We start from the raw sequence: 27,850 nt of genomic DNA, 5'->3' as shown, positions 1-27,850 counted from the left end.
ATGAGTGACTCCAAGGAACCAAGACTGCAGCAGCTGGGCCTTCTGGGTGAGGCTGGGTTGGGACGCTGGGATTCTGGGAAGGGGGAAGGGATGGCCAGCCATGGCCTCAGCCTGCCCAGGCTCTGATTTCACATCTATCCATTCAGAGGAGGAACAGCTGAGAGGCCTTGGATTCCGACAGACTCGAGGCTACAAGAGCTTAGCAGGTAGAGAGGGGTTAGCAGTTTGGGAGGAGAGACGAGAGACTCCTGGACTCCTGGGCCCTGAGGAGCTGGAGGCTGGGGCCTGGACTGTTGGGTCCTGGGGCTGTGGGGCTAGGGTCCTGGACTCCTGGGACCCGAGGAGGTTGAGTTTGGGGCCTGAATTCCTGGTTCCTGGGAAGGTGGAGGCTGGGGCCAAGACTCCTGGGTTCTGGGGAGGTAGAAGTTGAAGCCTGGGTTCCTGGGTCCTGGGGAGGTAGGGTCAGGGGCCTAGACTCCTGGGTCCTGGAGAGGTAGGGGCCTGGGCCTGGACTCCTGGGGCCTGGGCCTGGACTCCCGGGTCCTGAGGAGGTGGGGTCAGGGGCCTAGACTCCTGGGTCCTGGAGAGGTGGGGGCCTGGGCCTGGACTCCTGGGTCATGGGGAGGTGGGGACTTGGGCCTGGGTTCCTGGGACCTGGGGATGTAGGGGCTGGGACCCAGATTCTTGGGTCTTGGGGAGGTGGGAGCAGGTACCTGGGTTACTGGGACCTGGGGAGGGGGAGGCTGGGTCCTGGGTTCCCGGGTCCTATGGAGGTGGGGTTTGGGGGCCTGGGTTCCAGGGACCTGGGGATGTAGAGGCTGGGGCCTGGATTCCTGGGTCCTGGGGAGGTGGAAGCAGGTACTTGGTTCCTGGGACCTGGGGAGGGGGAGGCTGGGGATGGGGTTCCTGGTTCCTGGTGGGCTGCGAGCTAGGGCCTGGATTCCCAGGTGTTGGAGTGGAGGTGGCTGGGGCTGGGGTTCCTGGGTCCTGGGGTGCTGAGGGATTTGGGCCAGGCTCTCCCTGGGCCAGGCTCAGGTGGGGACACTTGCAGGCTGACGCATGTATCCTCTCTCAGGGTGTCTTGGCCATGGCGTCCTGGTGCTGCAACTCCTCTCCTTCACGCTCTTGGCTGGGCTCTTTGTACAAGGTCGGAGCAGTTTCTGAGGGTCTGGGGTCCCCAGGCCTGGCTTTTGGCTGTGGACACAGCCTGGGGCTGCCAGGTCTGGGAGGGAGGTGGGACTGAGAGCCAAGATGTTCTCCCTGGGGTTCTGTACGGGCCTCTCCCACAGCTCCTCCCCACTCTAGGGCAGGACAGGAGAAGGAGGAGGAGGAGGGGAAGAACCTGGCTGTCCTTGGCCTTCTGTGCTGCCTTCTCCAGGTGTCAGCTTTCCTCATCTTCAAAGGGGATTAACCGAGACCTTGGCTCTCACAAATGATGTCCCTATGGGGCTCAGTTCAGGGCTTGGCACACAGTAGGTGTTTAATAATTGCAGTTCCTTTTTTTCTTGCCCTAGTATCCAAGGTCCCCAGCTCCATAAGTCAGGAACAATCCAGGCAAGACTCAATCTACCAGAACCTGACCCAGCTTAAAGCTGCAGTGGGTGAGCTCTCAGAGAAATCCAAGCTGCAGGAGATCTACCAGGAGCTGACCCAGCTGAAGGCTGCAGTGAGTGAGCTTCCAGAGAAATCTAAGCAGCAGGAGATCTACCAGGAGCTGACCCAGCTGAAGGCTGCAGTGAGTGAGCTTCCAGAGAAATCTAAGCTGCAGGAGATCTACCAGGAGCTGACCCGGCTGAAGGCTGCAGTCGGTGAGCTTCCAGAGAAATGTAAGCAGCAGGAGATCTACCAGGAGCTGACTCGGCTGAAGGCTGCAGTGGATGAGCTTCCAGAGAAATCTAAGCTGCAGGAGATCTACCAGGAGCTGACCCGGCTGAAGGCTGCAGTGGGTGAGCTTCCAGAGAAATCTAGGCTGCAGGAGATCTACCAGGAGCTGACCCAGCTGAAGGCTGCAGTGGGTGAGTTTCTGGAACCAGGGCTCCTTGGGCCTGAGATGGTCGTTGTGTGGTGTGAGTGTGCTTGAGTCACTGACCCTGCCTGAGCAAGTTTCCTCATCTGTGATATGAAAACACAGGGTAACTGTGATCATTGCCTTCAGTGTTCACAGTGGGCCGGGTACACAGTAGGCACTCAGTTAAGCCAGTCTCCTGCCTTCTGTTCTGAGTTCTAAAGCCCCAACTTCTCCTAGTCTGGAGGAGATGGGGCCAGGACTCCCGGGTTCTCATGGGGATGGGGGAGGGTCTCGGGAAGTGGGGAGGGGAATGGTCCACCCAGCGTGGACAGTCAAGGAAGGGTTCTGACTCTCAAGATCTTGAAGGCTGGGCAGATACAGGAAAATGGGCAACCTAATCTAAGCCCAGCCCTGACCAGCCTCCCCCAACAGAACGCCTGTGCCACCCCTGTCCCTGGGAATGGACATTCTTCCAAGGAAACTGTTACTTCATATCTAACTCCCAGCGGAACTGGCACGACTCCATCACCGCCTGCCAAGAAGTGGGGGCCCAGCTCGTCGTAATCAAAAGTGCTGAGGAGCAGGTACACCTGGTGGGGGTCCCCGTCCTGGCCTAGGGCATGGCGTCTGGCCAACCAGGGAGGAGGTGCTCAGAGAGGACTTTGCAGAAGAGGGGTTTTGCTCCACTTGGGAAGATGGGAGGAGAAGGATATGAATGAAGGATTCTCAAGTACCCTTAGAGCAGATACAAAACAAATCTGAACATGTGTGAATGCTCCGGAAAAAAACATCAAATGTAAGCAAACCCCTGTGGCATGCTGCAAGTGGTTAACAACCAGCTCTCTGGGGGAAGAAGTCCTGATGCGTCGTTTTGCCAGTTTCCCTGGTGTAAATATTCCCATGGTGGCTGATTTCAAGCTGTTGATGTGATGTCACTCAGTGCAGAGCTGAAAGGAGATGTGCATGACCAGCAATCAGGAAATGGTTGGATCTGGCTCCAATACATTAAGCCCAGTTACGAGTAAATGTATGTGGACATGCCCAGAACATGTGAAATGGATAAACATGCAGCATTAGCAAGAGTGTGTGAGGAGAGGCCAGCTGTGCATGGATGTGTGCACGTCAGGACACATGTGCCGTGGGATACACATGTGAGGGGGACTCAGACACGAGGGGGCTCAGGACCTAGTATACCGGAAGGCTGAAGGTTAGCCTACAAGCAGAACTTCCTGCCAAGAGATGGGGAGACAGAGCCTGGAAAATGGGAAGCAGAGCTCCCTCCTGACTCCTCCTCTACCCTCCAGAACTTTCTACAGCTGCAGTCTTCCAGAAGTAACCGCTTCACCTGGATGGGACTTTCAGACCTAAATCAGGAAGGCACGTGGCAATGGGTGGACGGCTCACCTCTGTTGCCCAGGTAGATCTCAGAAGGGGCGCCCTATCCACTGGGGCTGGAATTGTGAAACTCTGACTTGAACTTTCCCTGGGGGTCCTCCCCAACTCCCTGACACCCTAGACCCAAGAATCTGGGGGTTTTACTGAGTTGAGGAAGGTGGTCTTCATACTCACCTCCAGACAGCATGGCAGATGCCTAGAATTCCACCAGCAGAGCTGCAGGAGGAGCTTACCCCGTGGGTGGGTGTGTTAAAATATAGTGTATTAATAGGAAGTCTGAGGTCTAGTAAGGCTACCAGCTCAGGATACACCTGCCATTGTGAGTAACCTCTCATATACACAGATCCCTAGAGAGAGGACACATCACAGCTGGGGGCCACCTGGGGAAGCACCAGGGTGTGTTATGAGGCAGAGTGGTGGGGAGGGGGGACTGTGGGCCAGAGCCTTTGTTATGGTTTCTATGGAAAGGAAATGTCAAGGCCAGGTGAACAGGCTTAGGATTGGGAAGTATGAAGCATTTTTTGGGCTCTGGGGCACAGGGGCCGCCCCTCGCTGTCTGACACCTGGCCTTGGGGTGATTAGCACAGGATAGTGGCTTGGAGTACAAGAGCCCAGTAAGGCAGGTGGCTAGGGGTGTGGACTCCAGATTGGTTGGTTTGTATTTGAAAATCCCACCCTCAATAGGTGAAGTCCACCCAAGGACAGGTTGTGAGAAGAGAGGCAGGAACTCAAGGCATCGTGAGTCAGGCATATTATCAGGTATGAAGAGGGATTCAAGTCCAGCATACACACGCAGGGCAGATGTTAAGGCATCAAGATGACAGAAGGTAGAAACACAGCTCATGTAGCTGGGGGGGATAGAGGCTCACATTCCGCATGGGTTTTGCAGCTTCAAGCAGTATTGGAACAGAGGCGAGCCCAACAACGTTGGGGAGGAAGACTGCGCGGAATTTAGTGGCAATGGCTGGAATGATGACAAATGTAATCTTGCCAAATTCTGGATCTGCAAAAAGTCTGCAGCCTCCTGCTCCAGGGATGAAGAACAGTTTCTTTCTCCAGCCCCTGCCACCCCAAACCCCCCTCCTGCGTAGCAGAACTTCACCCACTTTTAAGCTACAGTTCCTTCTCTCCATCCTTTGACCTTCACAAAATCTCTGGGACTGTTCTCTGTCAGATTCTTCCTCCTTTAGAAGGCTGGGTGCCATTCTGTCCTTCTTGTCGTGCCTCCAAGTTCCCCTGGTGTAGAGCTTGTTTTTCTGGCCCATCCTTGGAGCTTTATGAGTGAGCTAGTGTGGGATGTCTTTGGGGGTGGACTTGTGTTCCAAGAATCCACTCTGTCTTCCTTTTGGAGATTAGGATATTTGGGTTGCCATGTGTAGCTGCTATGTCCCCTGGGGCGTTATCTCATACATGCAAACCTACCATCTGTTCAACTTCCACCTACCACCTCCTGCACCCCTTTGATTGGGGACTTACTGGTTGCAAGAGCTCATTTTGCAGGCTGGAAGCACCAGGGAATTAATTCCCCCAGTCTACCAATAGCACCCAGAGAGGGCATGGAGGCTCCACGCAACCCCTTCCACCCCCACATCTTCCTTTGTCTTATACATGGCTTCCATTTGGCTGTTTCTAAGTTGTATTCTTTATTTTATTATTATTATTACTATTTTTCGAGATGGAGTTTCACTCTTGTTGCTCAGGCTGGAGTGCCATGGCGCGATCTCGTCTCACTGCAACCTCCGCCTCCCGGGTTCAAGTGATTCTCCTGCCTCAGCCTCACGAGTAGCTGGGATTACAGGCAGGCGTCACCAGGCCCAGCTAATTTTTTGTATTTTTAGTACAGACGGGGTTTCTCCGTGTTGGTCAGGCTGGTCTTGAACTCCCAATCTCAGATGATCTGCCCACCTCGGCTTCCCAAAGTGCTGGGATTACAGGTGTGAGCCACCGCGCCTGGCCTATTATTTTTTGTAAGAATAAAACAGGTTTATCTGGATTTGGGACTCTGAACAGTTCTGTCTCTACTACCTGACCTCCTCCTGCCACGACTTTGGGACCTAGAAGAACTTTGGCTCCGGCTGTGACGGCTCCTGCGATTCTGGCTCCGGCTGCACCGGCCCCCTGCTGCGGTCACTATTTCTTCCTCTACTTGGTGAATTGTGCCTCTCCCGGCTCTTTGACGTGTGCTCGTGAGATTTCTTCGTTTTCCTTTCGGATTCCCCATTTCTTTTGTAGGAATAGTCTGGACTAGGGTTTCTCCTTCCCCGCAGCCTGTGGTATTTGTCGTGGTGGCCCATCCTCTCCCTCCTCTTGGAGCTCTTGCCAAAGGTGGAGCCAGTCAGATCTGGAGACAAGCAGAGGTCTCTATTGGATTTCTCAACACCGGAAGAAAGTTGCAGTGTTTTCCTCTTGGACATTGTTGTATTTCAAATAAACCACAAATCACCATTTTCCACCGGGCCACTGGGCAGAATTCACACTGAAGCTGTCGTCCTGCATACATACCATCGTCCGTTAAACAGAGAAAGAGCTGCTTGGTATTCTTCTTCCGACTGGTACTGAACATATACATTGCCCCTCAGGTGAGGTTCCAAGTTGCAACTGAATCACTCTCCCCACGTTATTTTTTAATTGTTATTATTTTTTTAAAGATGGGGTCTTGCTCTGTCGCCAGGCTGGAGTGCAGTGGCGCGATCTAGGCTCACTACAACCTCCGCCTCCCGGGTTCAAGCGATTCTCCTGCCTCAGCCTCCCGAGTAGCTGGGACTCTACTAGTAAAGTACAAAAATTAGCTGGGCGTGCACCACCGCGCCCAGCTAATTCTTGTATTTTTGGTAGAGACAGGATTTCAACATGTTGACCAGGATGGTCTCGATCTCTTGACCTCGTGATTCGCCCACCTCGTCCTCCCAAAGTGCTGGGATTACAGGCCTGAGCCACCGCTCCCAGCCTCTCCCCACGTTCTTGAACTCGGGCAGCGCATCCTCATAGAAATCTAGGAACTGTTGGTAGGTTTCTTCCTCGCTGTACTCCAGGCTTTCGTCGGAGTCATAGTCATCCCTCCTGCACTGCTCCATTCCAAACGCTGTAAACATACTCTTAATAAGAAGGGTAGGACTGGATGTTGGGAAATTATGTGAACATCTATCTCCAAATCTGCAAGCTCCTGTTTTACTGTAGAAGGGACAATTAACTCCATCCTTCTCCATGACTCTGAAATCCAAGGGAGGGGGGTTCCGGGTTTTGCCGTGTGGCACCATTTTCCAACTCATTTTCAGCCTGATCCAGCATCTTCTGGATAGCTTCCTGTTTTTCTTTCTTCTGTCGTTTCTGTTCCTCCTCTTCTCTCTCTTTCCTCTGCTGTTCTTCCCATTGTTCCTTTAACTTTCGCTCTTGTTCTTGCCGTTTTCTACCCACCTCTTCCTTTTCCTTCTTTATTCTGAATTCTTCTTGTGCCTTCTGCTGTCTCAGCAACCACTCCTCATGTAATCTTTGCCTCTCTCTTCCCCATAGCTTTTCTAGTTGTTGTTCTTCAATAAAAGTGTCCTCCTCCTTCTGTGAGAGTCCTGAGTCCCTCAGTGGAGCAAGTTCCTGCTGGCGTTTCTTTCGTTTCTCCTTCTTCAGGGCGGCCCTGTACTTTTTGTGGCTTGGTTTCTCTGGAAATGTCACCTTCTCGGGCGCAGCAATCTTGCCGGCACCTCCCCGCCCCTCTAGTTGTATCCTTTATAATAAACTGGTAAACATTGTAACCTCAGATCCAGTCCAATCAGGTTCAACTTTGAGTAATAAAATGGCGAGTTGTTTTTCAGTTGTCGTGGACCCCCAGGTTGCAAGTTACGTACCCTGGGCATGTCCAGATGAACCAAGTGTGCAAATCCACGTGGAACCTAAGTGCTCAGACCGAGGAACAAGGACTGAGTTAAGAAGTGGACACCACGTGGCATGATCCGTGATCCAATCAGATTGAGCCCTGGCAACACTCCACGGCATGATCCAATCAGATCAAGCCTCCTGAATCCCCTCATTACAAGATCCAATCATATCATGCCTCACTACCCTCTGTGTACGAAATCTGCCCCAGACCCCAGCTTGAAGAAACAGATTTGGGCCGGACTCCTGTGTCCTTGCTTGGCTGCTTTGCAATAAATTTTTATCTCTACAAAACCCCAGTGCTTCAGTGTTTGGTTTTCCACTGTGAGCCAGGGAACTGACCCAATTTAGTTCGGTAACAACATAAGCAAAATATTTTCCTGAGTTCTCTAAATCATTCTAGGAAATTACTGAACTTGAGATGGACTTATGGGAAGCCACAATTTTTTTGCCAGCCTGGCAGAAGTGTGGGTGCACTGTCTTTGCACCTGGCATCTGAAGCGGGGTCAGTCTTTTGGGACCTAGCCCTTTAACTTGTGGAATGTGGTGCTAACTCCAGGAAGCTAGTGTTAGAGAATTTCTTTGGTGTAAATAAGACCCCACAAACATCACTTCCTTTCTACTGATGTTGACCCCAAAGACGCGCCTTCATAAACAGCTTGCGAGCTAAATTCCATCTTACTTAGAGTTGACCTTCAACAGGCAGAGGAACTGTGAGGCTTGTTCTATGTCGTCTCCCAGAGGCTTCCGGGGGATTGGACCCAATTGCCCTTTTCAGCTCATTGGTGCCTTTGTATTGGGTTCCTTCCTTTCCCTACCTGCTCCTCTTCATTCTCCCCGTCCCCGCTGGTGCTTCTTGGAATCTCCTCCCAGATAAGCTACTTATATCCAAATCCTTGTCTCAAGCTCTTTAGTAGGGGAAACCCAAGCCAAGCTTATATTTTGATAACTACCAGGCATGGCTCTTTTTATGTGTGAGACAAGGTCTTGCTCTGTCACCCAGGCTGAAGTGCAGTGGTGCAATCATGGCTCACTGCAGCCTCGACCTCATGGGCTCCAGTGATCCTCCCACCTCAGCCTCCTGAGTAGCTGGGACCACACGTGTGCATCACCATATCTAGCTACTTTTTAAAAATTTTTTGTAGAGATTGGGTCTCACTGTGTTGCCCATGCTGTTCTTGAACTCCTGGGCTCAACTCATCCTCCTGCCTCAGCCTCCCAAGTGCTGAGTTTACAGGCATGAGCTGCTGTGGCCTGCCTGGTCATGGCTCTTCTCTATCAAAATGTTCTCAGATATTCTTGTACAATTTTTGGATGATTTTTGAAACTACTCTAGCTTTAAAGGTTTTCGTTTACTTGTGGAATAAGTCACATGTGCACACAGAACCAAAACGTACCAATCTCTACAGTGAAAACTAAAGCTCATTCCATCCCCATCTTCCCATCTCAAGAGGTTACTGTCCCCACTTGTAGCTTTGCTATTTATTCCCAACTAAAGCATATAACCTCTTTATTATATTCCAAATAATGAGCTTGTCAAGTTTGTTTTAAAATCTGTTTGAAAATCCTTCAATAGAATTTTGAAAATCTATCTGTGGAGTAGGTGGAGCCTAAAGGATTTTTATTTTTATTTTTATTTTTTGAGACAGAGTCTCACTCTGTCGCCCAGGCTGGAGGGCAGTGGTGCGTTCTCAGCTCCCTGCAGCCTCTGCCTCCTGGGTTCAAGCAGTTCTCCTGCCTCAGCCTCCTGAGTAGCTGGGATCACAGGCACCCACCACCACGCTCGGCAATTTTTTTGTATTTTTCGTAGAGACAAGGTTTCACCACATTTGCTAGGCTGGTCTCAAACTCCTGACTTCAGGTGATCCACCCGCCTTGGCCTCCCAAAGTGCTAGGATTACAGGTGTGAGCCACCTTCCCCTGCCTATGAAATTTTCTTTTCTTTTACAAAGTAGATTCACGTTGTTATGCAACCATCACCACCATTCATCTCGCAAACTTTTTCATCTTCCCAAGTGAAACTCTGTCCCCAGGAAACACTGACTCCCCATTCCCCATTCCCCAGCCCCTGGCACCCACCATTCTACTTTCTGTCTCTATGAATCTGACGACTCTAGGGACCCCGTATGAATGGAATCGTACAGCTTTTGTCTTGTTATGACTGGCTTATTTCACTTAGCATATTTTCCTCAAGGTTCATCATGTTGTAGCATGTGTCAGAATGTCCTCCCTTTTTTTTTTTTTTTTTTTTGAGATGAAGTCTCACTCTGTCGCCCAGGCTGGAGTGCCGTGGTGCGATCTCGGCTCACTGCAATGTCCGCCTCCCAGTTTCAAGCGATTCTCCTGCCTCCGCCTCCCAAGTAGCTGGGACTACAGGCGTGCGCCACCACTCCTGACTAATTTTTGTATTTTTTTTAGTAGAGACGGGGTTTCGCCATATTGGCCAGGCTGGTCTTGAACTCCTGACCTCATGATCCACCTGTCTCGGCCTCCCAAAGTGCTGGGATTACAGACGTGAGCTACTGCAACTGGCCACTGTCCTTCCTTTTTAAAGGATAAATAATATTTCATTGGATGGTTATATCACATTTTTTAAATTCATTTCTCTGTCAACGGACACTCGGATTGCATCCACCTTTGGGCTCTTGTGAATCGCGTTGCTGTGAACATGAGTGTACAAATATCTCTTTGAGTCCTTGCTTTCAATTCTTTTTTTTTTTTTTTTTCAGTGAAAGTTTCTTTTCCCTCTCTCACCCAGGCTGGAATGCAGTGGACACAATCAGGGCTCCTTGCAGCCTCAACCTCCTGTGCCCAAGTGATCCTTCCACCTCAACGCCCTAAGTAGCTGGGACTTCAGGCATGCACCACCATGGTGAGGTAATTTTAAAAATTCTTTGTAGAGATGGGATCTCCCTGTATTGCCCAGACTGGTCTGGAACTCTTGGGCTCAAGGAATCCTCCTGCCTCAGCCTCACAAAATGCTGGGATTACAGGCCTGAGCCACCAAGCCTGGCTTTTGCTTTCTTTTTTTAAATTTATTTTTTATTTTGCTTTAAGTTCTGGGGTACATGTGCAGAATGTGCAGGGTTTTTACATAGGTATACATGTGCCATGGTGGTTTGCTGTACCCATCAACCCATCATCTAGGTTTTAAGCCCCACATGCATTAGTATTTGTCTTAATACTGTCCCTCCCCTTGTCCCCCAAACCCCAACAGGCCCCGGTGTGTGACGTTCCTCTCCCTGTGTCCATGTGTTCTCATTGTTCAACTCCTACTTATGAGTGAGAACATGTGGTGTTTGGTTTTCTGTTCCTGTGTTAGTTTGCTGAGAATGATGGTTTCCAGCTTCATCCATGTCCCTGCAAAGGACATGAACTCATCCTTTTTTGTGGCTGCATAGTATTCCATCGTGTATATGTGCCACATTTTCTTTATCCAATCTGTCATTGATGGGCGTTCGGGTTGGTTCCAAGTCTTTGCTATTGTAAATAGTGCTGCAGTAAACATACGTGTGCATGTGTCTTTATAGTAGAATGATTTATAATCCTTTGGGTATATACCCTGTAATGGGATTGCTGGGTCAAATGGTATTTCTGGTTCTAGATCCTTGAGGAATCACCACACTGTCTTCCACAATGATTGAACTAATTTACACTTCCACCAACAGTGTAAAAGTGTTCCTATTTCTCCACATCCTCTCCAGCATCTGTTGTTTCCTGACTTTTTAATGATCGCCATTCTAACTGGTGTGAGATGGTATCTCATTGTGGTTTTGATTTGCATTTCTCTAATAACCAATGATAATGAGCTTTTTTTCATATGTTTGTTGGGTGCATAAATGCTTTCAATTCAAGGTGAGATTTGGGTGGAGACACAGAGCCAAACCGTATCAAACATGAAATATTTCTTCATTTGTTTGTGCCATCTATGACTTCTTTCAGCAGTGTTTAGTAGTTCTCCTTTTAGAGATCCTTCATCTCCATGGTTAGATGCATTCCTAGATAATTTTTGTGTGTGTGGCTACTGTAAATGGAATTGTATCCTTTTTTTTTTCTCTCGAGATAGAGTCTCGCTCTGTCACCCAGGCTGGAATGCAGTGGCGTGATCTTGGCTCACTGCAACTTCCGCCTCCCTGGTTCAAGTGATTCTCCCACCTCAGCCTCCCGAGCAGCTGGGATTAGAGGCATGCACCACCACGCCCAACTAATTTTTGTGTTTTTAGTAGAGATGTGGTTTCACCACGTTGGCCAGGCTGGTCTCAAACTCCTAACCTCAAGTGATCTGCCCACCTCGGCCTCCCAAAGTGCTGGGATTACAGGCATGAGCCACCATGCCTGGCTGAAATTGCTTTCTTGATTTGGCTGTCAGCTTGAATGTTATTGGTATATAGAAATGCTATTGATTTTTGTGCATTGATTTTGTATCCTAAAACTTTACTGAAGCCATTTATCAGTTCCAGGAGCCTTTTGGTGGAATCTTCAGGGTTTTTTATGTATAAAATCATGTCATCAGTGAAGAAAGGTAGTTTGACTTCTTTTCCAATGTGGATACCTTTTATTTATTTCTTTTGCCTGATTGCTCTGGCTAGGATTTCTGATATATAGATATAGATACAGACATATAGATACATAAATATATATAGATAATATAGATAATATATATATAAAATATATAAATACATATCTATCTATATTTATCTATCTATCATCTATTTATCTATCTATCTATCTATCTATCTATCTAATTTTTTATTCACCTGCTGGTGCCACACAGGTTGTTCCAATTTGGAAAGAACCAAATTTAGGAATTTGGGAACAATTCAAAGCCATTATGAATATTTTATTTCCTCCTTGATGCCATTTAATCATCTTTTGGTGAATTGTCTTTGACTGTCATTGAGGCAGACCGTCTGGTTTCAAATCCCAGATGTCCCACACAGCTGTGTGACCTTGGGCCAGTTACATAACCTCACTGTGCTTTAGTATCCCCCATCTACAAAATGGAAATCATATGATCTACCATAGGGTAGGAAGATTCAAGTGAATGAGTTTATAAACTTACTAGAAAAATGCTTGACTATCATAGGCATTAAATAAACAAACAATTCTGATTCAGCCCCAACTCCCAAAGTCAGCAAAAATTCTCATAAATGAGGACATTAGCAGACCACAGCAACAAAGCCTGGGGGTCAGGGAGGTTGATGGTTCTAGGAACGAGGGGTACTGCCTGCCCATCCCTGCCCTAGGTGGAGGGGCATAACGAAGTCACTTTTCATTAGAACTTACTGGATTTCATTAAAAGCATCGCACAGCTCAGCTATGGAAGGAGTGGACGAATCCTTCTCCCTGTCAACCTCAAACCATCCCCCACCAGCTCCTTGAAATTCCTGCAAGGTCAGGGCCATCTCATGCTCTGACCCCTCCCACTAGCCTTTCGGGTGTTATGTCCCTACCCAGTTTCCTGTTTTTCTTCCTCAATAAGAAGAGATTTAGGGAGTGAGAATCACGGGGTGGGAAATAAGCATCGTGGTCCCCAGAAGTTCTGGACATTGAGGGACGGTGGGGGAAACATGAGTGACTCCAAGGAACCAAGGGCGCAGCCGCTGGGCCTCCTGGGTGAGGCTGAGCTGGGGCTCTGGGATCCTGGGGTGCTCTGGGATCCTGGGGTGGGGAAGGGGATGGCCAGCCCTGGTCTCAGCCTGCCCAGGCTCTGAGTTCATGTTTATCCATTTAGAAGAGGAAGAGCTGATAACTAGCGGTATGAATTTTTTTCCGAGAAACTTTGGATTCCGACAGACTCGAGGCTACAAGAGTTTAGCAGGTAGAGAAGGGTTAGTTGGAAGGGAGGAGAGAACAGAGCCTCCCAGACTCCTGGGTCCTAGGGAGGTGGAGGCTGGGGTCTGGACTCCTGGTACGTGAGGAGGTAGGGGCTGGGGCCTGGGTTCCTGGGTCCTGGCGAGGTGAGGGCTGGGGGCTTCACTCCTGGGACCTGGGAAGTGAGAGCTTGGTTCCTGGACTCCTGGGTCCTAGGGAGGTGGAGGCTGGGGTCTGGACTCCTGAATCCTGGGGAGGTGGGAGCAGGGTCCTGGACTCCTGCATCCTAAGGAGGTGGGGGCTGGGTCCTGGGTTCCTGGGTCCCGGGGAGGTGGGGGCTGGGGCCTTCATTCCTGGGACCTGGGAAGTAAGGACTGGGTTCCTGGACCCCTGGGTCCTGGGTAAGTGGAGGCTGGGGCCTTGACTCCTGCCACGTGGGGAGATGGGGCTGGGGCCAGGCTTTCCCTGGGCCAGGCCAAGGCATGGGCACCGGCATGCCGAAACCAAGCAATCTTTTCTCCTGCAGGGTGTCTGGGCCACGCGCCCCTGGTGCTGCTGCTCCTCTTCTTCACACTCTTCACTGGGCTGCTGGTGGCCATCCTTGTCCAAGGTCAGCAGCAGGCTCTGAGAGTCCTGGCTTCCCAGGCCTGGTTCTTCTGCTGTAGACACAGCTGGGGGTGGCCAGGTCCAAGAGGAACGAGGGGCTAAAAGCTGGCCTTCTGTCCCTTTGGGTTTTCAGAGGCCTTTCCGTATGACCACTCCCATCTCCACAGCAGGGGAGAGGAGGACAGGCTCTCCTGTTCCTTTCCTGCTGCTTTCTCTGGGTATCAGTTTTCCTTATCCACAAAAGGGCTTAAACAAGATTTTGGTGCTCGGAAATGACGTCTTTAGGGGCACAGTGTAGGGTGTGGCACAGAGCAGGTGTTTAATAATTTCAATTTCTTTCCTTGTCCCAGGTTCCAAGAACCCCAGCTCCCAGAGGCAGGAGCAGTCCAAGCAGGAGGAGATCTTCCAGGACCTGTCCCAGCTGAAGGCTGCAGTGGGTGAGTGGCCAGATGCCAGGGTTCCTTAGGCCTGGGAGGGTTTCCACGAGATGTGAGTTTGCTTGAGTCACTAACCCTCTCTGAGCCTCAGTTTCCTCCTCTGTGAAATGAGAACACAGGGTAACTGCGGTCATTGCACTCGGTATTCAGTGGGCTGGATACACAGTAGGCACTCAATCAAGCTAGTCTCTTGACTTCTGTTTTGCGCTCTAAAGCCCTGACTTCTCCTAGTCTGGAGGAGATGGGGCCAGGACTCCTGAGTTCTCATGGGGATGGGGGAGGGTCTCGGGAAGGGGGGACGGGAATGGTCCACCCAGCGTGGACAGTCAAGGGAGGGCTCTGACTCTCAAGACCTTGAAGGCTGGGCAGATACAGGAATATGGGCAACCTAATCTAAGCCCAGCCCTGACCAGCCTCCCCCAACAGAACGCCTGTGCCGCCCCTGTCCCTGGGAATGGACATTCTTCCAAGGAAACTGTTACTTCATATCTAACTCCCAGCGGAACTGGCACGACTCCATCACCGCCTGCCAAGAAGTGGGGGCCCAGCTCGTCATAATCAAAAGTGCTGAGGAGCAGGTACACCTGGTGGGGGTCCCCGTCTTGGCCTAGGGCATGGCTTCTGGCCAACCGAGGAGGAGGTGCTCGGAGAGGATTTTGCAAAAGAGAGGCTTTGCTCCACTTAAAAAGATGGGAGGAGAAGGATATGAATGAGGGAGTCCCAAGTACCCTTAGAGCAGATACAAACCAAATCTGAACACGTGTGAAAGCTCTGGGGAAAATATCAAACATAAGTAACCCCCAGTGGCATGCTGCAAGTGGTTAACAACCAGCTCTCTGGGGGAAGAAGTCCTGATGCGTCGTTTTGCCAGTTTCCCTGGTGTAAATATTCCCATGGTGGCTGATTTCAAGCTGTTGATGTGATGTCACTCAGTGCAGAGCTGAAAGGAGATGTCCATGACCAGCAATCAGGAAATGGTTGGATCTGGCTCCAATACATTAAGCCCAGTTACGAGTAAATGTGTGTGGACATGCCCAGAACATGTGAAATGGATAAACATGCAGCATTAGCAAGAGTGTGTGAGGAGAGGCCAGCTGTGCATGGGTGTGTGCACGTCAGGACACATGTGCTGTGGGATACACATGTGAGGGGGACTCAGACACGAGGGAGCTCATGACCTATTATACTGGAAGGCTGAAGGTTAGCCTACAAGCAGAACTTCCTGCCAAGAGATGGGGAGACGGAGCCTGGAAAATGGGAAGCAGAGCTCCCTCCTGACTCCTCCTCTACCCTCCAGAACTTTCTACAGCTGCAGTCTTCCAGAAGTAACCGCTTCGCCTGGATGGGACTTTCAGATCTAAATCAGGAAGGCACATGGCAATGGATGGACGGCTCACCTCTGTCATCCAGGTAGATCTCAGAAGGGGCGCCCTATCCACTGGGGCTGAAACTCTGACTTGAACTTTCCCTGGGGGTCCTCCCCAACTCCCTGACACCCTAGACCCAAGAATCTGGGAGTTTTACTGAGTTGAGGAAGGTGGTCTTCATACCCACCTCCAGACAGCATGGCAGATGCCTAGAATTCCACCAGCAGAGCTGCAGGAGAAGCCTGCCACTGGGGAGGTGTGTTAAAATATAGTGTATTAATAGGAAGTCTGAAGTCCAGTAAGGCCACCAGCTCAGGATACACCTGCCATTGTGAGTAGCTTCTCATATACACAGATCCCTAAAGAGAGGACACATCACAACAGATGAAGCACCAGGTGGGTCATGAGACAGAGAGGGGGGAACTGTCAGCCAGAGCCTTTATTATAGATTCTGTGGGAAGGAACAGGGCCAGGCAAGGAGGCTTAGGATTGGCAGGTATGAATCATATATCAGCAGGCTCTGGGGGTAGGCTCTGTCCCTAGCTGTCTGACACTTGGCTCGGGCGGGTCACCTGAGGTCAGGAGTTTGAGACCAGCCTGGCCAACATGGTGAAACCCCGTTTCTACTAAAAATACAAAAAGTAGCCGGGCGTGGTGGTGCACACCTATAGTCCCAGCTACCTGGGGGGCTGAGGCAGGAGAATCTCGTGAACCCAGGAGGCAGAGGTTGCAATGAGCCGAGATCAGGCCACTGCACTCCACCCTGGGTGACAGAGTGAGACTCTGTCTCAAAAAAAAAAAAAAGATAGTGGGTTTGAATGCAAGAGCCCAGTAAGGCAGGTGGTTAGGGGTGTGGACTCCAGATTGGTTGGTTTGTATTTGAAAATCACACCCTCAATAGGTGAAGTTATTTCAAGGACGGGGTGCAGCAAGAGAGACAGGAACTCAAGGCAATGTCACTCAAACACTATGGGGTGTGCAGAGCAATACGTGTCCAGCATACACATGCAGGCCAGATATTAAAGCATCAAGAAGCCTGGAACGGTGGCTCACACCTGTAATCCCAGCACTTTGGGAGGCCGAGGCAGGCGGATCACCTGAGGTCAGGAGTTTGAGACCAGCCTGGCTAACATGGCGAAACCCCGTCTCTACCAAAAGTACAAAAATTAGCCAGGCCTGGTGGTACACGCCTGTAATCCCAGCTACTCAGGAGGCTGAGGCAGGAGAATCGCTTGAATCCGGGAGGCGGAGGTTGCAGTGAGCCGAGATCACACCACTGCACTCCAGCCTGGGTGACAGAGCGAGACTCCGTCTCAAAAGAAAAAGCATCAAGATTTCGGACGGTAGAAACACAGCTCATGTAGCAGGTGGGGGCAGAGGCTCACGGTCCGTATGGGCTTTGCAGCTTCAAGCAGTATTGGAACAGAGGAGAGCCTAACAATATCGGGGAGGAAGACTGTGTGGAATTTAACGGCAATGGCTGGAACGACGACAAATGCAGTGCTGCCAAATTCTGGATCTGCAAAAAGTCTGCAGCCTCCTGCTCCAGAGATGAAGGGCGGCTTCTCCCCTCAGCCTCCATATCTCCGACTGCCCATGCAGTGTAACGGAACTTCACCACTTTTAAGCCAGGGTTCCTTCTCTCCATCCTTGGACCTTCACAAAATCTCTGGGACTATTCTCTATCAGATTCTTTATTTTTGTTTTGTTTTGTGAGATAGGGTCTCTGTCACCCAGGCTGGAGTACAGTGGCATGATCACAGCTCATTGCAGCCTCAGCCTCCTGGGCTCAAGCGGTTCTCCCACCTCAGCCTCCTGAGTAGCTGGGACCACAGGCACACATCAAGCCCCACTAATTTTTACACTTTTTGTAGAGACAAGGTCTTGTTATGTTGCCCAGGCTGGTCTTGAACTCCTGAGCTCAGGTGATCTGATGGTCTTGGCCTCCCAAAGTGCTGGGATTACAGGCGTAAGCCACTGTGCCTGGCCTCTGTCAAATTCTTCATGCCCATGGGCCTGGGTCCAGTCTGTCCTTCTTCAGATGCCTCCAAGTTCTCCTGGTGTAGAGCTTGTGTTTCTGGTTCATCTTTGGAGCTTTATAAGTGACCTGGTGTGGAATGCCTTTGGAGGGTGGGCTTGGTGTGTTCCATTAACCTACTCTCTCTTTCTTTTGGAGATTAGAGTATTTGGATTGCTGTGTGTAGCTGCTACGTCCCTTGAGGCTTTATCTCATCCGTGCAAACTACCATCTGCTCAATTTCTGTCTACCAGCCCCTGAACCCCTTTGAATGGGGACTTACTGGTTGCCAGAGCTCATCTTGCAGGCTGGAAGCACCAGGGAATTAATTCCCCCGGTCAACCAATGGCACCCAGAGAGGACATGGAGGCTCGATGCAACCCCTTCCACCCCCACATCCTCCTTTCTTTTATGCATCTCTTCCATTTGGCTGTTTCTAAGTTGTATCCTTTGTAATAAACTGGTAAACACTATAGCCACAGAAGTAGCCCAATCTGGTTCAACTTTGTGTAATTAAATGGCCAGTTATTTTTCAGTTGCCATGGACTCCCAGGTTGCAAGTTACATACCTTGATCATGCCCAGATGAACCAAACAAGCAGACACGGGCAGAGCCTAAGCGTTCGATCCAACAAATGGGGACCGAATTAGGCGGACACCACATGGCATGATCTATGATCCAATCAGATTGCACTCTGACACCATCCCATGGTATGATCCAATCAGATCAAGCCTCCCACATCACCTCATTACATGATCCAATGAGGTTATGCCTCACTACCCTCTGTATGTAAAATCTGCAGCAGCCCGCGGCTGAGAGAGACAGATGTGAGCCAGACTCCTCTCTCCTTGCTTGGCTGCCTTGAAGTAAACTTTTATCTCTACAAAATCTGTGCTTTGTTGTTTGCTTTTCCTTTGCACATGGGTAAACAGACCCAATTCAGTTCGGTAAGAACATAAGCAAAATGTTTTCCTGAGTTCTGTGAGTCATTCTAGCAAATTACGGGACCTGAAAGGAGTTGTGAGAACCCCCAGTTTTTGTTGGGCAGGTGGAAGTGTGGGTGGCCTGGGCACCCCCTTTGCTCCTGGGATCTGAAATAGGGTTATTCCTGTGGGACCGGGCTTTTTAACTTGTGGAATGTGGTGCTAACTCCAGGTGGCCAGTGTTAGAATTAGATAATATTTTGGTGTAAAAAAAGACTCTACAAATGCCACCTCCCTTCTACCAGTGTTGACCCCAAGGACACTCCTTCATAAGCAGCTTGCAGGCTAAATTCCATCTCATTTAGAGTCAACCTTCAACAGACAGGGGAACTGTAAAGCTTGTCTGTACCATCTCCCTGGAGTGCAGAGGCTCCCAGAGGAGCTGAGTCCAGTCACCCATGTGGGTCAGAAGCTCATTGATGCCTCTGAATTGACTTTCTTCCTTTCCCTACTTGACTGCCTTCACTTTCCCCTTCCTCTACTGATGCTTCTTGGAATCTCCTCCCAGATCAACTACTTGTATCCAAACCCTTGTCTTAAGCTCTGCATCTAAGGAAACCCAAGCCAAATTATAATATTTTGATAACTACTAGGCATGGCACTTGGTGTGGGTGTGTGGGTGGGTGGGGGGTGTGTGTGTGTGTGACGATCTCACTTTTTCACCCAGGCTGGAGTGCAGTTGCGTGATCACAGTGGTTCACTGCAGCCTCGATTTCCCGAGCTCCAGCGATCCTCCCACCTCAGCCTCCTATGTAGCTGGGACTAGAGGCATGCACCATCACAACTGGCAGATCTTTTTATTTTTTGTAGAGACGAGGTCTCAGTATGTTGCCCAGGCTGGTCTCAAACTCCTGGGCTCAAGAGACCCTCCTGCCTCAGCCTCCCAAAAAGCTGAGATGATAGGGATGAGCCACCAAGCCCTGCCCTGTTATGGTTCTTGTTTATTCAAAATGTTCTCAGCCACTCTGGTGAAATATTTTAGATGATTTTTAAATTACTCTATCTTTAAACCTTTTGTTTTGCTTTTTGAATGTCGCTTGTGCACATGGAGCTGAAACATTAAGCTCTACAGTGAAAACAAAAGCTGGCTCACTTGTCATTCTCTGACCTCGAGAGGTTATTCTCCTTAGTTGCAACCTCTTTATCATATTCCAGATAATCTGCTTGTCAGGTTTGTTTTTAAATCTGTTTGGCAATCCTTCAATAGAGTTTTGAAAAATCTATTTGTGAGCAGACAGAGCCTGAGGATTTTTAGGAACCTACTCTGTATGTCTGATACTGTAATGGTGAATATATGTCATTATACATTCGTCCAAAACCATAGAACGTAGAACACCAAGAGTGAACCCTCATCTAAACTACGGACTCTAGGTAATAATGACAGGTCAATATCAGTTCATCAATTGTAATAAATAAAACACTTGGCCAGGCCAAGTGTTCTTCTTATATGAGGTATCCAGATAAATTCATAGCGAAAGAAAGCAGAATGGTGATTATCAGGGGCTAGGAAGGGAAGGGAATGGGGAGTTAGTGTTTAATGCGGTCAGAGATTTAGTTTGGAAAGGCGAAAAAAGGTGGAGAAAGTTGGTGGTGATGGTTGCCCAATAATGTGAATGTGCTGAAGTCACTGAATCATATACTTAAAATGGTTACAATGTTGGGAGGCCAAGGCAGGTGGATCACTTGAGGTCAGGAGTTCGAGACCAGCCTGGCCAACATGGTGAAACCCTGTCTCTACTAAAAATACAAAAATTAGCCGGGCATGGTGGTGCACGCCTGTAATCCCAGCTACTTGGGAGCCTGAGGCAGGAGAATCGCTTGAACCCAGGATGTGGGGGTTGCAGTGAGCCTAGATTGCACCACTGCACTCCAGCCTGGTTGACAGAGCGAGACTCCATCTCAAAAAAAAAAAAGAAAAAAAAAAAGGTTACCGTGATAGATTTTATGTTATGCATATTTTACCGTAATAAAACTCTTATCAAAAAATCTATTTAGGCCAAGCATGGTGGCTCACGCCTGTAATCCCAACACTTTGGGAGGCTGAGGCAGGTGGATCACTTGAGGCTAGGAGTTCAAGACCAGCCTGGCCAACATGGTGAAACCTCATCTCTACTAAAAATACAAAAACTAGCCAGGTGTGGTGGCATGCGCCTATGATCCCAGCTACTCGGGAGGCTGAGGCAGGAGAATCAATTGAACCCAGGAGGCAGAGGTTGCAGTGAGCCGAGATCACGCCACTGCACTCCAGCCTGGATAACAGGGTGAGACTCCGTGTCAAGGAAAAAAGAAAATCTATTTAGGATTTTTATGGGGTGGCATTTGTTTTAATTTAGGATCTTTTGGATGGAGGGTACCCCTTCAGTTATTAAGAGAGACAGAAAATGGAAATAAGGATTTTATTACTTACAGGACCTGGAGGGTACATGGCATATCCGGTGGCCACACACAGCATGGCGGTCAGAGAGTGCTTGGGGGATGGGAGAGGGAAGAGAGAGAGATCCATGGGCCAGTGCCCTCACTGGGGTTCATGACTTCATCCAAACAGATTTCTGGTGAGGAGATTTATTTGGTGGGTTTAATGCAAGCAGGCATGGGTTCTAGGAGATCTCACTGTGGCTGAGAGGTGGTCACTACAACGTTTGTGCACAGTCTGCAGAAACTGCAGAGTCAGGGGAGTCATCTGCAGGGCTAATTCAGTAGGGTATGTCCAGCTGTCCCACAGGCAGGTGGTCACCATGGGGAGGTTGGATAAAGCAGATATCTGGATCAATCCCATTGAGGAACTGGGAGGAGGTGAGCTAGAAATGGTTTCCAGAGTGAGTAAGCCCTGCTTCCGGTATGAGACATGGGAGACATATTCAAAATGGGCATGGGTCCAACACGAATTATAGGAATTCACTACAGCATTACATTTATAAATTAATTTTGGAAGAATTAACCTCTTTAAAATACTGAGTGTTCTTTTGGGGAACTCATTTTGTATCTTTTTTTTTTTTTTTGAGACAGAGTCTCATTCTGTCACCCAGGCTGGAGTGCAATGGCACGATCTCAGCTCACTGCAACCTCCGCCTCCCGGGTTCAAGCAATTCTCCTGCCTCAGCCTCCCTAGTAGCTGGGATTACAGGTGCCCGCCCAGCTAATTTTTGTATTTTTAGTAGAGATGGGGTTTCACCAGGTTGGCCAGGCTGGTCACGAACTCCTGACCTCAAGCAATCCACCTGCCTCGGCCTCCCAAAGTGCTGAGATTACAAGTGTGAGCCACAGCGCCAAGCCTTGTGTCTTTAGTTATTTAGATCTTAGCTACATGTAAGGGCTTAATCTATACTTTTCCTATAATTATTCTTTAATGTTCAAGAATTTTTCTTGTGGTAGCTCATGCCTATAATCCCAGCACTTTGGGAAGCAGGAGGATCGCTTGAGCTCAGGAGTTCAAGACCAGCCTGGGCAACATAGCAAGACCAAGAGGGTTTTCTTTCTTCCTGTATTTGCTGCAACATAAGAAAGCTGCTCCTTTTATAGAATAATCTTGCTGAGATCTTTTTCTTTTTTGAGACGGAGTCTCGCTCTGTCGCCTAGGCTGGAGTGCAGTGGTGCGATCTCGGCTCACTGCAAGCTCTGCCTCCCGGGTTCACACCATTCTCCTGCCTCAGCCTCCCGAGTAGCTGGGACTACAGACGCCCACCACCATGCCCGGCTAATTTTTTTTTTTTTTTTTTGTATTTTTAGTAGAGACAGGGTTTCACCGTGTTAGCCAGGATGGTCTCTATCTCCTGACCTCGTGATCCGCCCACCTCGGCCTCCCAAAGTGCTGGGATTACAGGCATGAGCCACCGTGCCTAGCTGAGATCTTTAATTAGTCTAGAAGTCCCTAGAACTTCCTAGATGCAAGATCGCGGCTTCCAAATATTGCCAACTTTGACTCATCCTTTCCAATATTTACAGGTCTTAATTCTTTATATTTCCTTATTGTATCGACAAAATAGCAAGAGGGGCATCTTTATCGTGTTCTTGATTTTACTAAATATGCTTCTCACATTTCACTATTGAGTAAGGTATTTCAGCAGGCTCACAGAAATTACCCCTTATCCAGCCAGAATCAGTGAGCTAGGGCTGCCATGACAAAGTAGCACAAAGCAGGGACTTTGAACAACAGAAATTTATTCTCTCACAGTCCTGAAGGCCGGAAGTCTGAACTCAAGGTATCAGCAGGGCCGTGTTTACTCTGAATCGCGTAGGGGAGAATCCTTCCCTGCGTGTCTCTAGATTCTGGTGGTTGCCGACAACCTTTGGCATTCCTTGGCTTGTACCCCCATTGCTGGAATCTCTGCTTCTGTTGTCATGATTTTCTCCCTTCCTACCTCTTCACATCATCTTCCCTCTGTGTCTCTCTCCCCTCATTTTGCTTTGTTTTGTTTTTTAGGGATAGGGCTGGGTGAGGCAGCCCACGCCTATAATTCCAGCATGTTGGGAGGCAGAGGTAGGAGGATCTATTTGAGGCCAGGAGTTCAAGACCAGCCTGGGCAGCAAAGTGAGATCGAATCTTTACAAAAAAAAAAAAAAAAAATAGAAAAACTGTCTGGGTGCCGTGGCTCACATCTGTAATCCCAGCACTTTGGGAGGTCGAGGTGGGGGGATCACCTGAGATGAGGAGTTCCAGACCAGCCAGGCCAACATGGTGAAACCCCATCTGTACTAAATTCAAAAAATTAGCCGGGAGTGGTGGCATGCGCCTGTAACCCCAGCTACTTGGGAGGCTGAAGCAGGACAATTGCTTGAACTCAGGAGGCGGAGGTTGCAGTGAGCCAAGATTGCACCACTGCACTCCAGCCTGGGCAACAAGAACAAAACTCTGTCAACAAAAAAAAAAAAAGAGAGAGAGAAGGAAGGAAGGAAGGAAAAAGAAAGAAAGAGAAGAAAGACAGAGAAAGAAAGAAAGAAGGAAAGAAAAGAAAGAGAGAATGAGAGAGAGAGAAAGAAAAAAAGAAAGAAAGAAAGAGAGAGAGGGAGGGAGGGAGGGAAGAAGGAAGGAAAGAAAGAGTTGGGCATGGTGGTGCTCCCCTGCAGTCTCAGCTACTTGGAAGGCTCAGGCAAGAGGATCACTCGAGCCCTGGAGGTCAAGGCTGCAGTGAGCTGTGATTCTGCCACTGGGCAAACAGAGTGAGACCCTGTCTCAAAAAAAAAAAAAAAAAAAGAGGATCTCGCTCTGTTGCCCAGGCTGGAGTGTAGTGACATGAGATTGCCCTGCCTCAGCCTCCTGAGTAGCTGGGACTACAAACATGTGCCACCACACCCAGCTAAATTTTTTTTAGAGATGGGATCTTCTTGTGTTGTCCAGGTTAGTCTCCAACTCCTGGCCTCAAGCGCTTCTCCAGCCTAGTGCTGGGATTACAGGTGTAAGCCACCACAGTTAGCCCCAGCATTGCTTTTGGGGGACACTGTTCAATCCACTACACCGTGGACATTTTGAATTTGTTCTGGATCTTACCAAAAATGGTTCTCATGTTTCACTATTAAGGAAGGCATTTCTGTAAGATCCTGGAAATTGCCACTTCTCAAATTAAGGAAGCTTTATCCTGTTCTGTGTTTACTAAGCATTTATTTTTTGTGCTTATCTTCATTTTAAATGCAGAATGAATGTTGAATAGACATATCTCATAATTGTAATGTGGAAAGGACAAAAACAAGTTCCGGAAGGATATAGACCATGTGATGACATTTTAATAAAGCTCCCAGATGTGCAAAACAGCCGAATATATTCACCATTGAAAGATGTGTAATTAAAGCATTTTAAGATAGGATAAACACCAAGTTTAGGAGGGCAGTGGCCTTGGGGAGGGGAATAAGAGGAGGGTGGGGTACAAGAGACCTCCACTCTATTTGCTATGATTTGTTATGTGATGATGTTATGTTATTTGTTATGTGATGTTATTTGTTATGTTATTATGTTTGTTATGTGATGTTATTTGTTACATTTTGTTATTTGTTACATGATGATTTTAAAGAAGATCTGAAATATGTGAAGATATCAAAACTTGATAAAGCTGAATGGAAGACATAAGCGTTTTCATTTTTTCCTGCATACCTCTTTGCATACTTTATAATAAAAAATAAAAGCAAAGCCAAAATTCAGAGCGACAACCAATACACCATATGCCCTTTGCAGTGGGCTGGCTTCCCTGGTTACAGCAACCCTCTCATCTCTGCAGAGAATGGAAATCAGAGTGGTCATGGCCTTGGAGCTGAATCCTGTGAATTTCACCTTCTTCCCACATTCGCCCAAACCTCTTGTCCCTGCTCTTCAGGTCCTTGTATGATGTGAACCCAGCTGATACCCTAGCCCCAGATGACTGCCCCTGAATTAGTCTCAGCTTCTCCAACAAGTCCTGTTCCCTTACTCTCCCAATCTTTGCATGTGCTGATACCATGTTGGGGCCATTCTTTAATGTATCCATCTCCTCTGGAATAATTCTGACTCCTTCCCCAGGCATCACCTCCTCCAGGAAGCCCTCCCGGCTCAGCCAGTGTCTCCAGTGGTCCTCACAGTCTCCTATACTTCCCAGACTCATCAAATTGCTTCAAATTGCCTGGTTACATGTTCCCTGCCCACCCGAGAAACAGGCCTCCCTTCCCTGTCTTAGGCCGGGGTAGATAGTGGAGGTCTGCTGCCTCCTTCTAGGACCTCTCTTCCCCTCTCAGTTACCCCACAGCGAGGTCTGGGCACGGGACATTGATGGGCAGCCTTCTGGCTTCCTCGCTAAGCTGGGCAGCTCCACCCTGGCTCGCCAAGGCAGCTTCAGCCACAGGTGTATCCAGCTAAGCGCCACTTTCCTGCCCCCTTGCCTTTGCCTTGGCTGTGCCCTGTGCCTGGTGTGTCCTTCTTTTCTCTGTCCACAATACACATGTCCTCGAAGCCACACGTCTCATGCTATCTCTTCCAGAAAACCCCCTCCGATTTCCCAAATGAACTAATTCTATCTCCTCCATAAGGGCTGATGAAACACTTCCATGTAAATCCTTTCCCCAGAACACATTCTGATGGTTTTCTTGGACAGAGGTTGTGCAATTCTTGCGGGGTTTCATTTCCACTCCCTGAGCCAGGAAGCCATCTACTCTCTGCTCAGTGTCAGCCAATTGCTACTGCATTTATGGAAACTTTCATGAGGACTTAATTCTACACATCCCCCTCTCACACCCCACCCCCAAAATATTACTCCGGAGAGTCAGTTGCACATTGCTGGGTGTCTGACCCTATTCCCTGCCTCAACAAAACCAGGAGATGTTGGTATGAAGCCTGACACCCTGGTCTGAGTTTTGTGTACAAGGCTTGTCTTTTTAGATGTGTGTTTTTTTCTTCACCTTCCTTTCCCTTCCATGTTTCCTTTACAAAATCCTCTTGTTTTTTAATTTCATTTTATTGTGAATGCCTTTCATTCCTGGAAGAAGAGGGGGAAAATAGACAACAAGTACAATTTATTTATTTATTTATTTATTGTTGAGACAGGGTCTCACTCTGTCACCCAGGCTGGAGTGCAGCAGGCACAATCACAGCTCACTGCAGCCTCAAACTCCTGGGCTCAAGCGATCCTCCAGCCTCAGCCTCCTGAGTAGCTGGGACTACTGATACACACCACTATGCCCAGGTAATTAAATTTTTTTTTTAATTTTGTAAAGATGGGGTCTTGCTACATTGCCCAGGCTGGTCTTGCGATCCCCCTGCCTTGGCTCCCCAAGGCGTTGAAATTGCAGAGCTGAGCCACCGCGCCTCGGCTCAAATAAAATTTTGAAATGAAAAAATGGATAAGGGTTTTCGAGAGGCTCAAGAAGATGGAATGTGTTTACATATCTACAAGAGGGGCTGGAACATTCTATTAAGTGCTCAACATTTCACCTTGTCAGTGAGGCTGGCCCTGGCCACCCCGGCCACTGCCCACTGCCTAGTGCCCATCCCAGTCCTGCCAAGCACTTATCCTACTGGACTTTTTCTTCCCTTAATTTTTTTTCATAGCATTTATGCCTTTTGAATAGAGTATACTACGGTTCCCACCTTTTGCACTATAACATTAGGAGTCAGATCATTCTTTGCTATGGGAGATGCCCTGTGCATTATAGGGCTTTGAGCAGCATCCCTGGCCTCTACCCACTAGATGCCTGGAGCGCGCGCGCACACACACACACACACACACTCACATACACACACACACATTCTGTGACAACCAAAAGTGTCTGCAGACATAGCCAAATGTCCCCTGGTGGGCATAATTGCCCCTAGCTGAGAACTACTATGCTGTACAACTTATGTTTTCAATTATGTTTATTACATTGACTATGGAGTCTGTCTCCCCACACTTCTAGAATATTAGCTCCAAGAAGAGAGGAATTTGCTTATTTTATTCTCTGATGTGGCCCCAGTTCCAAGATGAATGCCTGGCATATGGCAAGTGCTCAGTGTTTGTTGAAAGAATGCATGAACACTGAGCGTTTTTGATGTGCCTGAAATGGTGCTAGGTAGACATGTATAACCTCATTTTCTTCCTTTTTTTATTTTTTCAATTTTTGTTTTCTTTTTCATATATATATATATATATATATATATATATATTTTATTTATTTATTTATTTTTTTTGTAGAAATGAAGGTCTTGTTATGTTGCCCAGGCTGGTCTGGTCTGGAACTCCTGGGCTCAGCGATCCTTCCACATCGGCCTCCCAAAGTGCTGGGATTACAGGCGTGAGCCAGCGAGACTGTCTTGTTTCTTTATCATAGCATCTTTGTGAGAGAGGCCCATCTCTATCTCCTTTACAGTGGGGAAAACTAAGGCTTCTAGAAGCTATCTAGAACCCACACAGTGGTAGAGACCTGCAGCTCAGCCGGCTACCTCCCTAACAAACCTGTTTGTTCCCTTCTGGTCCAGAGGGACTGGATCAAGGTCAGGTTCAAACCCAGCCTCTGCAGGCATCTGCAGGGGAGTTGAGAAGGGACTTGAACTGGCCTGGGGGGCTATGCCCGAGGGGGCATTCTCAGGAGCCAGCAGGGGTTACAATTTGGTCGGGTTCAGTGTGTCCCTCTCGGGATAAAACCCAGCCCCAGGCCCATAAGAGATGGGGACTAAGCTCCAAAGAGAAGCCTCCAGCACCAGCCTGGGGATGGAGCTGCAGTGGCCAGAACCAGGAGGCTGGAACCACCTCGCCTCACTCCAGCCCGGCCCAGCCCAGCCCAGCCTTGAAAGGGCCGAATCCTGTGATTGGTCCACGGGTTCCCATTGTCAGGAATTAAGGCCAAGAAAATGGGAAGGAAGGAAGGGAGTGCGTAGGTCCAGTGAGAACAGGGGTGAAATTTATCTCTCTGCCCAGGACTGG

At 48.8% G+C, this 27,850-nt stretch overlaps 2 protein-coding genes and 1 pseudogene across 3 annotated transcripts; 2 read left to right on the top strand and 1 right to left on the bottom strand.

Moving 5' to 3' along the window:
- LOC100460708 (CD209 antigen) lies at nt 1-5,825 on the top strand. 2 transcript variants are annotated; one of them, XM_024237004.3, is made up of 7 exons: nt 1-46; nt 147-206; nt 1,076-1,147; nt 1,515-2,061; nt 2,418-2,592; nt 3,313-3,425; nt 4,293-5,825. In XM_024237004.3, the coding sequence occupies exons 1-7, from the start codon at nt 1-3 to the stop codon at nt 4,492-4,494; spliced, it is 1,215 nt and encodes a 404-aa protein (XP_024092772.1). In that variant the 3' UTR covers nt 4,495-5,825. The 2 variants fall into 2 exon arrangements, with proteins under 2 accessions (XP_024092772.1, XP_024092775.1); XM_024237007.3 differs by lacking the exon at nt 1,076-1,147.
- Nucleotides 5,388-6,477, bottom strand: LOC100455423 (U2 small nuclear ribonucleoprotein auxiliary factor 35 kDa subunit-related protein 2-like; annotated as a pseudogene).
- A 6,275-nt stretch (nt 6,478-12,752) lies between these two features.
- LOC112130103 (CD209 antigen-like protein 2) lies at nt 12,753-18,395 on the top strand. The gene is made up of 7 exons (XM_024237003.2): nt 12,753-12,886; nt 13,005-13,091; nt 13,611-13,694; nt 14,041-14,127; nt 14,554-14,705; nt 15,425-15,537; nt 16,900-18,395. The coding sequence occupies exons 1-7, from the start codon at nt 12,841-12,843 to the stop codon at nt 17,099-17,101; spliced, it is 771 nt and encodes a 256-aa protein (XP_024092771.1). The 5' UTR covers nt 12,753-12,840; the 3' UTR covers nt 17,102-18,395.
- Nucleotides 18,396-27,850: the final 9,455 nt, after the last annotated feature.

This window comes from Pongo abelii, chromosome 20 (genome assembly GCF_028885655.2).
Source record: "Pongo abelii isolate AG06213 chromosome 20, NHGRI_mPonAbe1-v2.0_pri, whole genome shotgun sequence".
Lineage (NCBI taxonomy): Eukaryota > Metazoa > Chordata > Mammalia > Primates > Hominidae > Pongo > Pongo abelii.
The sequence above is the reverse complement of the archived record's forward strand: the minus strand, read 5'-3'. Positions and strand labels throughout refer to the sequence as shown.

Coding starts and splice junctions, on each gene's coding strand:
- LOC100460708 (XM_024237004.3), top strand. CDS start 1: ATGAGTGACTCCAAGGAACCAAGACTGCAGCAGCTGGGCCTTCTGG. Junction 1,148..1,514: donor GGCTGGGCTCTTTGTACAAG/GTCGGAGCAGTT, acceptor TTCTTGCCCTAG/TATCCAAGGTCCCCAGCTCC. Junction 3,426..4,292: donor GGCTCACCTCTGTTGCCCAG/GTAGATCTCAGA, acceptor TGGGTTTTGCAG/CTTCAAGCAGTATTGGAACA.
- LOC112130103 (XM_024237003.2), top strand. CDS start 12,841: ATGAGTGACTCCAAGGAACCAAGGGCGCAGCCGCTGGGCCTCCTGG. Junction 13,092..13,610: donor AGGCTACAAGAGTTTAGCAG/GTAGAGAAGGGT, acceptor TTTCTCCTGCAG/GGTGTCTGGGCCACGCGCCC. Junction 14,128..14,553: donor CCAGCTGAAGGCTGCAGTGG/GTGAGTGGCCAG, acceptor CTCCCCCAACAG/AACGCCTGTGCCGCCCCTGT.